Source organism: Odocoileus virginianus, chromosome 26 (assembly GCF_023699985.2).
Source record: "Odocoileus virginianus isolate 20LAN1187 ecotype Illinois chromosome 26, Ovbor_1.2, whole genome shotgun sequence".
Classification (NCBI taxonomy): domain Eukaryota; kingdom Metazoa; phylum Chordata; class Mammalia; order Artiodactyla; family Cervidae; genus Odocoileus; species Odocoileus virginianus.
The window spans coordinates 12,321,150-12,336,835 of NC_069699.1; the positions used below are offsets into that span (position 1 = coordinate 12,321,150).

Sequence of the window (15,686 nt, forward strand, 5' to 3'; positions counted from 1 at the left end):
GACACTTTAAGAAGACTTAGCTTTCACCTCCCATAGACTCCTTTCCAGTCTGTTATTTTACGTACCTTAGAAGAAACATGGACTCATTCAATTGACCCCCAAGGGCACTCTTAGGCCGCAACTCAGATGGCTTTTCTGTAGCAGGAAGGTAAAACAATATCCATAAGTGAACAAAAATATGAGCAGGGCATGATGTAGACAGAGATTTGAAGAGAAAGATAAACAAATCAGGGACTGCCAAAAACAGTGTTCGGAGCAGCAGGAACAAGGTCAAATGAAAGCTCACCTAGCCTGAAGGAGTGACTGAGTCGCTGCCCACTCTTCTCCCCCTTTGCCTGTCCACCTTGAGGGCTCTTCAGAAGCTCCATGGCATCTTGGGACCCGGAATATTCCATGTTTCTGCTGTTTAACAAGAGAAACTCAACTCAGTCAAGCTCACTACTGAGCTTTCTATAGTTTTCTGTGTCAAGCAAGAGGCTGGCAAAGATACTTAAGTTTTACAGGACATTTGGCCAAACTATGGAATTAGAAAGGTAGTATTTTTCATTGAGTAACTAAAATGAGCACTTACTGTGTGCAAGGCACTGTACTAAGAAGCCTATAAAATTCATCCCTGAAAAATAAATAGCAGTGGGCCAACAGGAGAAGTAAACCAGCACTCGAAGTATCAGTGAGCCAGTAGTGAGCTTCCCTTTTATTTCTGCCCTTCCAGTGTTGCGAGCCCTGGGCTCAAAGCAGCCCCACAAGAAGTCCTCTATCTCTGTTCCAAGGAACAGGAAAGGGAATGCCTAAGGGTCAGAGCAGGGGAAATACCCTAGTTTTTTGTTTGGTTTTTGGTTTTTCTTATTCCCTTTTGTCCTGCCCCAGCCTCCAGGTAATCTTGCAGCAGACACTTCTGGCCCACGCCTAAAATCCTGCGGGAGGAACATCTTCCTAACCAGAGAGCTATGATCCCAAGAAGGCAAGACAAATCCCTCTGTTCTCTTATTTTTCCTCTCTCATCATCCTCCTGTCACTTGGTCCCAAACACATCCATCAAGACATAAAAACATACACCATGAGTAAGTGTGGTTCACAGTGGGAAGGCAAGGTTGCCTCAATATTTGAAAACCAATTTATGTAAGAGTCCATAAAGAGAATCTAAAGGAGAGAAACCACATGATCGTATCTACTGATACAAAAAGGCATTTGATGTTTCCAACTGAAAAGGGTACGTTACAAAACCCTCCAGCTCATCGTGTGTGTGTGTGTGTGTGTGTGTGTGTGTGTGTGCGTGCGTGCGTGCATGCACGCGCTCTGTTGTACCCATTTCTTGCAACCCTGAGGTCTGTAGCCCTCCAGGCTCCTCTGTCCATGGGGATTCTCCAGCCAAGAATACTGGAGTGGGTTGCTATTTTCCTTCTCGAAGGGATCTTCCTGATCCAGGGATTGAACCCATGGTCTTGCATCTCCTGCGCTGGCAGGCAGGTTCTTTACCACTAGTGCCGCCAGGGAAGCCCATCGTACTTAATGCAGAAAGGCTGAATGCATTCTAAAATCAGAAACCAGGCAATGGCGTTCATTCTCATCACCCCACATTCACTCAGTTCAGTTGCTCAGTCATGTCCCACTCTTTCATTACCTCCTTCATTACCATGTTAAAAAAAAGAGTCCTTGCAAGGCCAGTAAGAAATAAAAGGCATACAGATCAAAAGGAAGATGGCATACTAAGGTGCGAGGTGTCCTAGGACTTGCTGACACTGATGGACAAGGACCCAAGCCCAGGTTTCTGTACTCTTTATAGAGCCTGAAGTGTGTAAACAGTTGAAGCTCAGTGGATCACAGAAACCAAAGTTTGAGAGAGACCTTATATAGAATTCAGATTTCTCTATCCAGTACACTAAATTGACAAGATTAAAATTAAGAATCAAACAACCATTATCACTGAATAAAGTGGAGAGAGGAGGAGTCGATTATCTGGACTCATCTACTTCTCATAATGTTCTTTTCAAAACACCATCACTTCTGTAAGTGTCCTGGGCTAAGAAGATTTAATAATAAAAATAAAGTATATTAGTCAGGATGAGCTAGGTTATGCTGTGGTAACATGATCCACAAATACTAGTGACTTAGAATCTCCTAGCTTTATGTCTCACTCGCACACAGCCACCACAGGCTGGCAAGAAAGCTATGCTCATCGTGGTCACTAAAGACCCAGCCTGAAAGCAACTCCATTTGGACATTTTCTTCCTGATCACCTCATCAGGAGAAAGAAATGTAGCAAATCACACACTGGCTCTTTTGAGTTTCTACCCAGAAATAACGCATCACTTCTGCTCGCATTTCACTAGCCACAGCAAGTCACAGGACTGCACCTAATTTCAAAGTGGGAAATGAGCTCCTGCCATGTGCTGACAAGGTGGGAATCCAGGTGAACACAACTAATGACTAAGGTACTAAAACCCTGTCTGGAGAATAAACAACTGACCAGAAAATGAGCAAAGTCAAGCACACAAAATGTCATGACTAAACTCTTTAAGCAACCCTTAATTAAACAAATGCTTGATTTTCTATTATGAAAAGCACAGAAAGTCACATCATTGAGGCTGCAATCATAGTAATGGGCCAAGTGTTTAATAACCACGCCCCATACACAAAAATCAGCTTGTACTACCTGACGATGGAATCCTCAGTGCTTGAGTCCTGATCATGTCTAGCAAAAGCATCCTTCCAAAATGAATGCTGCAGCAGGTCTGCCCAAGTCAGTCTTTATAAAACAGAAATGTTTAAAATCTATTTTAACATGATTTACCATGGAGAATTCCCAGGACATGTCCTAGTTACACATATCAGGTTTGTTTCACATATTCCTTTTTATTATCTTTTTTTAAATTCTTTTCTTAATTTTTAACTGGAGGGTAATTGCTTTATAATATCGTGATGGCTTCTGCCACACAACAATGTGAATCAGTCATAAGTACACATGTCCCCTCCCTCCTGAACCTCCTTATCCCCTAACCCACCCCATATGTTGTCACAGAGAACCCCATTGAATTCCCTATGTATACAGCAACTTCCCATTAGCTATCTATTTTACATACGGTAATGGACATGTTTCAGGGCTACTCCTCAATTCATCCCACCCTCTCCTTCCCTCGCTGGGTCCAAAGTCTGTTCTCTATATCGGCATCTCTATTCCTGCCCTGCCAATTTTGTAACTTCACTTTTTTTTTTTTTGTAACTTCACTTTTAGAAGTTCATTCAGAAATAAGCAAGATTATCAACTTCATGGCTATACACACTCACACTTCTGTTTAGGAATCAAAACATTATTTAATTAGGTCACCCACATTAAGATAACTTCAGGCCATATCTGAAAACTGGACTCACTTTCAAAGCATTAAGTATTACTACTGATCAATTATACCTGAGGTATACTCAGACTCAAAATGATTAAGCCTAAAATTCAAAAAAGATAGTAATTTATATCTAACTATTCAAAATTTATGAAATGAAATTCAAACTACTTTGGTAGAAATTAAAATACAAGCGATAAAGAATGGGCAGCCACAAGTATATATCCCTTTTATACAAATGGCTCCTAAAATTCACTAACAATTAAAACTGCCAATAAAATGGAATTTTTTTTTCATTTATTTTTATTAGTTGGAGGCTAATTATTTTACAATATTGTAGTGGGTTTTGTCATACATTGACGGAATTTCTTTTTCATCTATCAAAGTAGCAAAAAATGTATAAGATCAACAAAGCACCCACTGTATTTAACAATAGGAGGGAAGGAGCTTTCTAAAATTGCTGGAAGCATAAACCTGCCCATGTTCCTGGGATCAGCAAATGTGTCCATATTTTTAATGTTCTTATTAGCCTTTGGCCAGCAAACCCATCTTGAGAAACTTATTCAAAGGAGATAACTTCTTAAGTGAACAACAAAGAGAGACAAAAACATATTTACTGTAGCAGTCGGTATATATGATGCTCTAAATCAAGAAGCACTCTCAAAAAAAAAAGCACTCAAAGTATTGTTATCATACGTTATTGCATGTGCATTCAGCGGCCATTTAAAATGACCAAGTGAAAAAATAAAATGATCAAGCAGATATATAGAGCAAAGAAACTACATTATGGGGTGGTCCCATTCACGCAAAAAAAGTATTTCATATGGAATATAAATACATAAAAATGTATCCTAAATAAGGTCCTAAATTAGCTAAATTAAGCACATTTATATCTTATCCAAAAAGTCTGGGAGATTATCCACCAAAGTAACACTTATCCTAAAAGCATTCTATTGCAAGTACAGCATGTCTTCCAATTTATTCAAGTATAGACATTTTCTTCTGTAGTTTCTCTCATATTTAATGCTGATACATTACATGTTATACTAAATTTATTCATTTTACACCCTGAAGTAGAGACCCCAAACATTTGTGGAAAACCTCAAAGTATCCAGTGCGAGAACCAGAAACTAGTCTCTCCTGTCTTCCAGGCCAGGGAGACCCCGCCTTCACTCCCTGCTCCCTTCCGCCCTCCCCTACTCTGTAGCGTAAGGATTTCTAACTTTCTGCCATCCCTGCCACACAGAAAATTCACACTGTGCCTGCGATCTGCCACTTGACATTCCCAGTATGACAGGAATGTCATATTGATAAATGACATCACATTGAAATAGGGCCCTGTTAGTCATTATCACATTAAGTATCTTGACAGCACATCCACAGTGGGGTAGTCTAAGACAGTTTTAGCCTGAAACCCACAATGGAAACAAAAAAGTGTACTCCTTGGATTTTGGAAGTTACAAGAAAATCTGTCAAGCTATGAGGCAACTACGAGCTACACTAGAGGAAAAACTGACTTTTAAAATGTCTCCTGATTAAAAACACCTGCAAACAGAGCAGCCACTCAATGTAGACTCTCATTTCTTTTTTCCCCCCCAAAAAAGAGAGATCATTTGAACAGTTCTTTCTATAATAAGAAGAGTACAATTTTAGAAGTATACTAAAGGAAAAAAAAAAATTCCACTGCTCATTCATATTAAAATATTACCCATACGTACCTTTTCTGAGGGTCTTTTTGAAGCAAACCATCAAGTAAATTAATAAAATCTGAAGAAGCTTTAGGACAAGAAGAATCTAGACACAAAATAATGCCCCAAAAAGAAAAGTGATAAGTAACTGAAAACACACCCTGCATCAACATTATAATAACAGCATTTTAAGCACATCAACTATTTTTAAAAGAACAATGAATACATGAGTAACAATAAAGCCTCCATTTAATGGAGGAGGGAACAAAAATTTAAAACTTTTTCCCTGGACCACAATAACACATGTACCTCAAAAACTAAGTTCTGACTAACCTCTAAACTCTCTCTTTACAACCCCAGTAACGATCATGAGCTCACACCCTTGTCTTCAACTATTAATTATGCTTCATTTTCTGAGGGATTCTTAACTTAACCAGCTTTGCTTGATAATATACTGTGACTACAGTACTTGTAACCCCACTTTATTTTAAAGATTTTTTTAACAAGAAAAGAATAAACATCACAATATTATGATACTGTCAAATTCCATTCATCTCCAAGTATTCTTTTTATATTGGACAGATGCATACCCTGGTCAAATTATCAGTCTATAATTAAAAGAAGTGGCCCAGAAGATGATGGCCAAAGCCATCAAAACAGATGGTGCTATTAGGCACTGTGGCCACAGTCTGAACAAGATCCCTGTGAAATAATTACCCTTGGGCCGCCAGTGGTTTTCTTGCCCAGACCTTTGATACCTTCACTCTCAAGATTTCTTTACCCTGCATAAAAGTCTTCAACTTATACAAGAAAACAATACTCAATGCTATGAGTATTTAAATAAGTAAAAAATCAGAAGTCATCATTATAGGAAAAAGGAATGACTGATTTCTATGAAAACTAAAGTTAATTAAAAAAAAAAAAGAAAGAAACACTTTTTAAAAAATATAGACCCCTTTCAAAATATCAAGATTTTTTGTTTTTTTTCACCTAGGATGATTCTTAAAATACTGAAAATATTCTGCATTCCTATTTCTTCCATCAATTATTGAGGATTTTTTTTTCTTTTAAAACTCACAACCTTATTTTTCATAAAGTCTTATATTCATTTTGGGGTCTTAAGATTCACATCTTTTGAGGTATGTAGCAAAGTGTTTTATTATGTCTGTACCTTCTTTTTCTTTTCTTTCCTTAAAATTAATAATAGTAGACACATTAATTACAATTTGTATGATTCAATTTTCAATACTTTTAAAACACTGCAACCAAATCTAGCTTAAAAGCTTGAGCTTATCAGGGTAGCATTCTGATTTCTCAAGACACAAGACTGAGAAATGCTTGATTTGCTCCCATTCAAACACTACACAGACTTAACTACATGGGACATGAGTACATATTAAGTAAATGGTACAGACATATGAACACACCAAAACGACATAAAAGTTTGAGTTTTAAATCTTTAAACTACATTTCTTTTGATATAGGAGGACAAAATAATTTGTATTTTTAAATGAGGGAACTTAATAGTACTATGCTTTCCATTTCAGCATCTTTTTAAAAATGGCAAAGGGAACACAAACATTTCTAAAAATACCAATTTGTGACTATTCAGAAAACACAAATTTGAGGGGTTATGAATCAACAGAAACACTCTGGGATAAAAGTGCACCATTGGTCCATGTAGTAAATTGACTACATTTACAACAAAAAAGAAATCCTACCTTTTGGAATAGGTGGCAAAGGATCTTCATAACAAATCTTTTCCATTAGTTCTGAGACACATTCTGAGAAGAATGGAGGCTTTCCTTAAATCAAACGAAAACTTGCAAAATTAAACAACAGTTTGCTACCATCAATAATTCTTAATGAATCTCAACTACAGACAATTCAAGACTACATAATTTATAGGAAAAATATACACATACAGCATAATTAATTACTGAATGCTGAGTATACACCAGGCACACTGTCTATACATTTTTATATTTCTGCAACTGAAAATTTATCATCCTAAAAACACAAAATTTTAGTATGGATAACCATACTCCAAGGGTTGCATGGGCCATTGGACACATCTGAAAATTCAGAGTCAAAGATACTTTTACAAGATTTTCTACTAATAATCAGTTTTCAACAATTAGGCATATTTCAACATTCCAAACGATTAGCATAAAAATACCTCCTTCCTAAAAAACCTGCACATGCTGAGACAACCATGCCAGTCAGCCAAAATTAGTATATAGAAAAATTTAGAAAAATCAGCTTCTTCACTTCTTTAGGTAAACTCTTTGCAAACTACATATGTAACCATTATGTATGCGTGTCCAGCTCTGATTTTAAACTGAACCAGAATATAATCACCTGAAAACATTTCATAGAGCAGGCAGCCCAAGGACCAGAGGTCACTGGTGATGGAGAAGTCGGTACCCCTCACAATTTCTGGAGCTGTATAGATAAGAGATCCTAAAAATAAAGGTGAAAGGACAGTTTTGTCAGGCATTCGTACTGTTGTCAACATGTAGGAAAGACTAGGTTAAATGAAAAAAGATCGGAGAAAATGCACGTGAATTAATCTTCATGCATATTTTACATTTTTATATGTTTTCTAATTTTAAGGTCCCACTTGCCAAGAGGGCTTCCCTGGTGACTCAGTTGGTAAAGAATTCACCTGCAATGCAGGAGACCTGGGTTCCATCCCTGGGTTGGGAAGATCCCTTGGAGGAGATCTTGGCGACCCACCCCCATATTCTTGCCTGGAGAATCTCCATAGACAGAGGAGCCCAGCATGCTGCAGTCCACAGGATTGCAGAGAGCAGACACGACTGAGTGACTAAGTACAGCACTTGCTAAGAGTATGTGCTTTCACAGTCCCTAAGTCGTGTCTGACTCTGCAACCCCACAGACTGCAGCACACCAGGCTCCTCTGTCCTCCATAACCTCCCAGGGTTTGCTCAAATTCAAGTCCACTGAGTCAGCGATACTACCTAACCATCTCATCCTCTGCTGCCCCCTTCTCCTTTCACCTTCAGTCTTTCCCAGCATCAGGGTTTTTTCCAACAAATTGGCTCTTTACATCAGGGTCCAAAGTATTAGAGTTTCAGTTTTAGCAACAGTCCTTCCAATGAATATTCAGGGTTGATTTCCTTTAGGATGCACTGGTTTGATCTCTCTGCTGTCCAAGCAACTCTCAAGAGTCTTCTCCAACACCACAGTTCAAAAGCATCAATTCTTAGGTGCTCAGCCTTCTTTATGGCCCAACTCTCACATCCATACATGACTACTGGAAAAACCATAGCTTTGACTAGACAGACCTTTGTAGGCAAAGTGGTGTCTCTGCTTTTTAAAATGCTGTCTAGGTTTATCATAGCTTTCTTTTAAGTAAGCATCTTTTAATTCCATGGCTGCAGTCATCATCTACAGTGATTTTCGAGCCCAAGAAAATAAAACCTGTCCCTGCTTCCATTCTTTCCCCTTCTATTTGCCATGGATTGATGGGACTGGATGCCAATGATCCTAGTTTTTTGAATGCTGAATTTTGTGCCAGCTTTTTCACTCTCCTCTTTCACCTCATTGAGAGGCTCTTTAGTTTTTCTTCACTTTCTACCGGTAAAGTAGCAGTATCTGCCTATGTGAGAATGTATTGAAATATAAAGCTTTTGAATGGTCACCTGAGTAAGAGGTGTGTCACACTGACGTGTCTTCTTTTAAATTAACAATCCAGATAGTTGTAAGAAAAGGACCTTTGACTGTTATCAACAATATCTTGATTAGAATAGATTAAGTTATATACAAGTCAGCACTCCAAATTCTCACTGGCTTAACAACACAAGTTTCTTCATCATCAAACTACACATCCCCTACAGGTCAGCCAATGGGCTACGACCCTCACAGTGAGTCCATCCAAGACCCAGGCTACATTTCAATACATGCTTCCTCAGTCAGCAAGGTGGGCAAAGAATGTGGTTAACTTAACACTGGCTCTTGAAACTCCCAGCTCGAAGAGACTTCTGTGCACCCCTGGGGAGCGTGGCAGGGCAATGCAAACCTACTGTGTCCAGGAGAGGAGCAGGGAGCCATCTGGTCAACAGTACTAGTGTTTACCACGTACACTGGACAGAGTTTAGTATTACCCAGAAATCCAAGTTCCAGGGTTAGAAAGCACCCCTGCTTACCAACATGAACAGCTGAGACCTGGAAAGTACCCTCACATCCTCTAAGCCACAGAGTTGGGCAGAACACCTGCCAAAACCCAGGGCTTTCTATCTTCCTATGAGAATGTCCTTCCCGTGAAGTGAGTCATCACCAGCCACTAGGAAAGAGGTTAACATACCCCCCTCATGGGGACTGTTCTTGGATTAAGCTCAGAAGTGACCAAGCATCACTGCTAAAAACTGACATTTCTCTGTAACACAGCCCTCTTCCCCTTTTGAAGGGACTATTGCAAAAGGTACATTCCTGAAACACACTGCCCTCCTTGTCTTCTGTAATAAAAGCATAGTCTACAATACTCATTTTCACAGGATGCCAGTCATCCCATGGGAAGATATTTGGGGATTTAAAGAGCCTTCTTCCTGGGCATGAAATTTTACTTCAACACTAACCCTGAAAGTTAAATTTCTTTCCTCATATTTGTGGGCCTCTGGTTGACGTGCTGCTCCCCATCACGTTATCTCATTCTTCTCATCAAAGCCATGTGACCACCAGGCCCAGGGACGCCGCCCTCTCTCCCAGCGCCTTTTGCTTCCTGGTGAGTCTCACTGGTCCAAAGTCTCAAGTACTGCACCAGGAACTTAAGGAAAAATATCTTTACCACTTCTATCAAAAGTTCTCATATAAGAAATTATGACTTCCTGGTCAGGGAACTAGGATCCCACATGCCACATGGCATGGTCAAAAGAAAAAAAAAAAAGTAGGAGAAAGAAAGAATTTGACTTCACACTCTCCCCTCAAGCACAGTGAGCTAACAGCCTAGGCCCCCTCTCACTGTCAAAACCATCTCCCAAGGATGCATCCCTAAAAATCTTTCATACTTGCAGAATATTAGCTACTTAACAATGTTGAATATGTACCAAGCTACTGGTGTGTGCCAGACACCAGTGTTAAGTGCTGAGGATACAGCAGGAAGGGAGACAAAAATCCCCTTCCTTACGTTCTAATGAGCGGTCAGTGATGAAGCGAAGGAGGCTTTTTCAGAGGTTCCCTGTGCTTTAAACGGCATTAGATTCTCATGGAAAACTTTAGGTCCTAGACAAAGCCATCCATAAATCCAGGCTTCTCCTGGTCCTTATCATTTATTTTAAATACATCATTTGACTGGCAACATAAACAGTGGATATTTTCTCCAAAACACGTGAGTTGGGTGGCCCACCACTGGAGTTCTGACCTTGAAGCTCGCCTCATACCTTTCACTCTACTTTTCATGTTTTTCTTCACTACATTTTCCCCGCTGTCACCTCCTCCTTCTTCTGCTGCCACCAAGGTGAAGAACTCTTCCAAATTTTCACCTTCCACTTTGGCCAAGCAAAAATTACTAAACTTCAGTGTTCCAGGCCCTTCCAAGAGTATCTATAAAGGTGAAGAAACAAATGTGTTCAAAAGCAAATTCAATATAATTTTCATTTCCATCTGTACCTCTTATAATCTCACTGCAGAACCTTGAGTATTGACTTTCTCGCTTCATCACAACTCAGAAAATTAAACACAATTTTTTTAAAAGAAGATGCTGTGCTCAGTCACTTTAGTCATGTCCAGCTCTTTGCAATCCTATGGACTGGAGCCCGCCAGACTCCTCTGTCCATGGGACTCTCCAGGCAAGAATACTGGAGTGGGTTGCCATGCCCTCCTCCAGGGGATCTTCCCGACCCAGGGATCAAACCGGGTCTTCTGCAGTGCAGGAGGGTTCTTCACTGCTGAGCCCCTGGGGAAGCCCCAAGAAGCAGCTTAGGAAATATAAATCCAACACTAATAGAATCAAGTATTAAATTCTCCCTTCTCTGATGCAGACGAAAAATGTGTCATAAAACCACAGAGAGAAACAGCAGTCTTTTGGGAAAGATGAAGAATGTCCAGGAAACAATCTATTCACGAACCCTCAGTGACAGCTGAAAGAGGATTTGGAAACCCACCCGTCCTAGGGGTTGTTTATTTAAATGAGGAAGTGTGATTTAGGGTTCAGACTGAGGGTTCTGAAGTTAGAGACCTAGATTTGACCCCTAGGTTCACCACTTACTGGCAGTCTAACCTGCAGAAATTACTTAGCCTTTGTAAATCTCAGCCTCGTCACCTATAAAATGGGGAAGGTGATACTTCAAATAGTTTTAAGGACTGAAGTTATACATAATGCAAAGGGCTTCTGACCATGATGGGCATGTGAAAAGTGCTCAAGTCTGCTAACATAACTTGTGATTAGAAGTTATCTGTTGATTATTGAAACTATACCAGGAACCAGTGTTCTCTGACCTTTATCTTTTCCCTCCCTCGCAAGGGGCTTTTTGATCCTCAAAAGCAATTTAAAGTTTACTCTTTACTTCTAGTCACAACAACTAGTCCCTCCCCTGAGAGTTTCTGATTCAAGAGGTCTGGGGTGAGGCCCATGACCTGCATTTCTAACAAGTCCCAGGTAATGTTGATGCTGCCGGTCCACGGAACACACTTGCAGAACCACCAGCAGGTGGCAGATAATTTTTTTTAAGTTAGTAAATATTTTAGACTTTGCAAGGCATACAGTTTCTGCCCTGACTTCTCAAGTCTGCAACCACTGACAATATGTAAATGAAAGGGTGTGGCTGTTCCAAGAAACTCCATTTACAGATATAGGCATCCTGGTGGAACTCCTCCAAACCCAGTTCTAGAATAAAAGTTACCTCATATATCGGCCTGAAACTCCAAGATTATGAACAGCTGATATGAGACCTCATTAAAAAACTCACATATAGGAGCTGGCACATTATAGCCTCTGGGCCATATACTGCTACTGCCTATGTTTGTACAAGCATGAGCTGAGCATGGTTTTTATGGTTCTAAATGGTTGAAAAAAATGAAAATACTACTTCTTGACAGGTGAAAATTACATGAAACTGGCATTTCCATGTCCACAAATAGAGGTTTTTTTGAAACAAAGTTACACCCATCCATTTACACATTGTCCACAGCTGCTTTCAGGGCTGTAACACAGTTAAGTGGTTATAGCCTTCAAACAAGTATATGAATATTTCAAATAAGAATGTCTGTTACAGAGAGTTTTTATGGAGTTTTTTTTTTTGTAGGTTTCATTATGTTCTTATACAGATGGCTTAAAGTAACATTTAACGAGAACATAGTCAACTTTTCATTTCATTAACAAAGGAGAAGCAGCAGCTAAGAGCAGTAACACATACAACCCCTAAGAGTATGAACTTATAAAGGTAAGAGGTACCACTAAGAGCACACCATCTACCAGAAAAGTCCTATGAATTTCACCCAAACCTAATATGTCATTCTCACAATCTCCTTGAAATATCTACCCCCCACACACACATCACAGGCAAGAAACCTAAGCTACAAAGAGACAGAAAGGGTAACCAGTCCAAGACACACAGCATCTCAGTATCAGTGTTGATGTGACTCAGACACTAAGCAGGTTTGTGACTCAACAACATGGAAACACATTTAGTGATGGGTAATTAGTTCTACCAGAAAAGAAAAATGTTTGATATAAAATAGCAGGAATCAAACACACATTGTCAAGAATGTCATTATCAAACTAAAATAATGGCTCATAAATATGAACTATAATTTAAGAACGAAGAGTCTTAATTCTACAGGTCTATTGAGCTCATCATTCACAATGTACCTCAAGAGCAATGATACTTACGCCAAGAATCCTGAAAGGAGGGGAGATTTCACTTTCTAAAAGGTACTTCAATAGGCAGCTAAATAGGAACCTAAAATATAATACTATGTACTTCCTTTTGTTAAAAAAAAAAAAATGTTAACTAAAAAATTTCAACATGCTCTAACTATATCAAAGTTGTATCTAAAAATAAAAAATCTTTGAGGAAGCATTATAAATTGAGACACAAACAGTCAGGGAATCAAAACTTTCATGAATTACCTTCCCGGGAGAAATGTCACAAAAGAGAATGCCAAGTTGATGAAGATGATGTAATCCAGTCAGCAGGTCAATTCCAAATTCTCTCACTACATCTTCTGGGAGATTTTCATCTTGAGCAATAACCATTTCTAATGAACCACCTGCAAGTTGATTAAAATCACCCACTTTAACCCACCAACATTAGACAGTGCCTCTAGAAAGGTTCCATGCTGGGACCTGAGCATTAAAACATGATCAAATCAGTCCATCTGGACAATCCAACAGGGAAACATACTCGTGAATGAACACTGGTCCAGGAACCCTAACAGGAATCTCCACACTCCAGAGCCAGCTAAGGGCAAATGGCTGCTCGGCCTGGAAGGATAGTCAATAAATATGCCAGTGGAGTGAAGGAAGAATCGCTCTGGCACTGTGATCTCTCACTCCAGACTCCTCAGGAAAGAAACAGCTACAGAAATTAGTGTTAAGTGCGACTATAAACTGTACACTTTAATCACACTGTGAAAAGGATAGTCAAGTTTACCCCCATGCAAAGTTAGGTCACGTTCCGCAAGTACTGCCTGGCACAAAAAGGTGCTCTTAAGAATTAGAAAATTACAAACTCTGATGCACACTAGTGATGAAATAAAAGGTCAGTGGCAGACACACTGTGAATTCCACGTCTATATCTTTGCAAGATCCCTGTCATAACTCTACCACCTAAGTGTCAGAAACAAACTTTTTTATTTTTTTAGGATCAAGATTATAATTAGAAGTTAACAGAAAAAGAAGTCTTAGCTGGCAGCTGAAAGTTCAATCAGAACTCCTGTGATGAAGGTAGGAGGCATTCTGGGTTCTGTTCATTTTGTTCAGTGGGTGAACAAACACAGGGATAAATGAGTTAGGTTGTTGCAACGTCCAGGGGTCAGAAATAACTGCTGAAACAAAAAGTAACACAGGTGGAGTCCCCTGATCACCTCAACAGTGTGTACATCTGATGAAAGAAATTAAACCATCTCCTCCTGTTGATTCAAAAAATAAAATGCAAAATGCAAACAATTTACTATTCCAAATAAGCTTTCATAATTACTTTATAAATTCTAAGGGCCAACAGGTAAGAGACTCATAAAGCTAGAAATAATTACATTTCATCTTAATATTTAATGATTCTTTATTATTACTCAATGTATAACTATGGTACTTCTTACATTTTTTCCTAAAGACACTGAAACTAAAAGTCCAGACAATACCTATGTATTTAATCACCTTTCTCTCTGTATACAGTCTTGGAAAATTTTATCAAGCAAGAGCTGTTATCTCTAATAACAGGTGGTGGAATTTGTTGATTCAGCTTTTTTTTTTTTTCCCATTTATTTTTATTAGTTGGAGGCTAATTACTTTACATCATTACAGTAGTTTTTGTCATACATTGAAATGAATTAGCCATGGATTTACATGTATTCCCCATTCCGGTCCCCCCTCCCACCTCCCTCTCCACCCGATTCCTCTGGGTCTTCCCAGTGCACCAGGCCCGAGCACTTGTCTCATGCACCCAACCTGGGCTGGTGATCTGTTTTCAGCTATTTTTCTATATTGCCTAAGTTTTACTAATTCAAGTATCCTTTACATAAGAATAAAAAAATAAGAACTAATTAGGTAATAGGTAGTTGACCTCAAACCTTTTCTATTGAATGGAAAAATTTGTTTGATCATCACTAAAAATTATTTCTAAATTTTATGAAGATGATATAGTTTGCATCTCTTCCTCTTACCAAACACCTTTGCTTTTTTCCTGTCCCTAATATATCAAAAACAGGTGTTCAAGTTAATGTAGTCAATAGTATGCTTATATTCATAATAGAAGAAAAAGTGAAAAATAACAAAACCTATGTCGTATGTTTTTTCAAAGCAACTTATATGGTGACTATAATCGTAGCATGTCTTCACTCCTACCTGTGCAGAGTTCCACAACTAGCCAGAGATGATTGCTGGTTTCATACCATTCATGAAAAGTTACAATGTTCTTGTGTTTAATTTCATGGGTCAGACGGACCTATAAAAACACACAGCATGCACACTAAGAAAAAAAGTTCTTAAAACCTTTGAATCTATTAAGAAACACCTAAATATCACACCTGGGAGATAGATAAGAAAACAATGGAACTTATTCAGTGAAATAAAATAATAATTTAGACATTAAAAAATAAATAAATAAAATAAAATATAGACATTAAGAATGATGGTTATGTGCTTACTCGCTCAGTCATGTCTGACTCTTTGCAACCCCATGGACTGTAGAGCCTGTCAGGCTTCTCTGTCCATGGGATTCTCCAGACAATACTGGAGTGGGTTGCCATTTCCTTCCCCAAGGGATCTTCCCGACCCAGGAAGCCAACTCATATCTTCTGCATTGCAGGTGGATTCTTTATCATCTGAACCTCCAGGGAAGCCCTAATGTGAACATACTGATCTTAAAATGTACATTTCCAAAGATTATGAGAATACTTGTATACCAAAAACAAGAGTGAATTCAAAAACTCAGTAGTAAAGATTCAAAAGCGTGTCCATTAAAAAATATTAAGTTGCTTTGGG

General features: G+C 38.8%; 1 protein-coding gene across 5 annotated transcripts in view; it reads right to left on the reverse strand.

Moving 5' to 3' along the window:
• ULK4 (unc-51 like kinase 4) overlaps positions 1–15,686 on the reverse strand; it is a 487,767-nt gene that overhangs the window by 461,954 nt on the left and 10,127 nt on the right. For all 5 annotated transcript variants that reach the window (XM_070455485.1, XM_070455483.1, XM_070455484.1 and 2 more), the window contains exons 3-11: positions 15,048–15,147; positions 13,116–13,255; positions 10,426–10,588; positions 7,385–7,486; positions 6,745–6,828; positions 5,054–5,129; positions 2,654–2,746; positions 287–402; positions 66–135 (exon numbers count right to left, since the gene is read on the reverse strand). In XM_070455485.1, the coding sequence (XP_070311586.1) occupies positions 66–135; positions 287–402; positions 2,654–2,746; positions 5,054–5,129; positions 6,745–6,828; positions 7,385–7,486; positions 10,426–10,588; positions 13,116–13,255; positions 15,048–15,147 (944 nt within the window). The remainder of the gene's footprint in view (positions 1–65; positions 136–286; positions 403–2,653; positions 2,747–5,053; positions 5,130–6,744; positions 6,829–7,384; positions 7,487–10,425; positions 10,589–13,115; positions 13,256–15,047; positions 15,148–15,686) is intronic.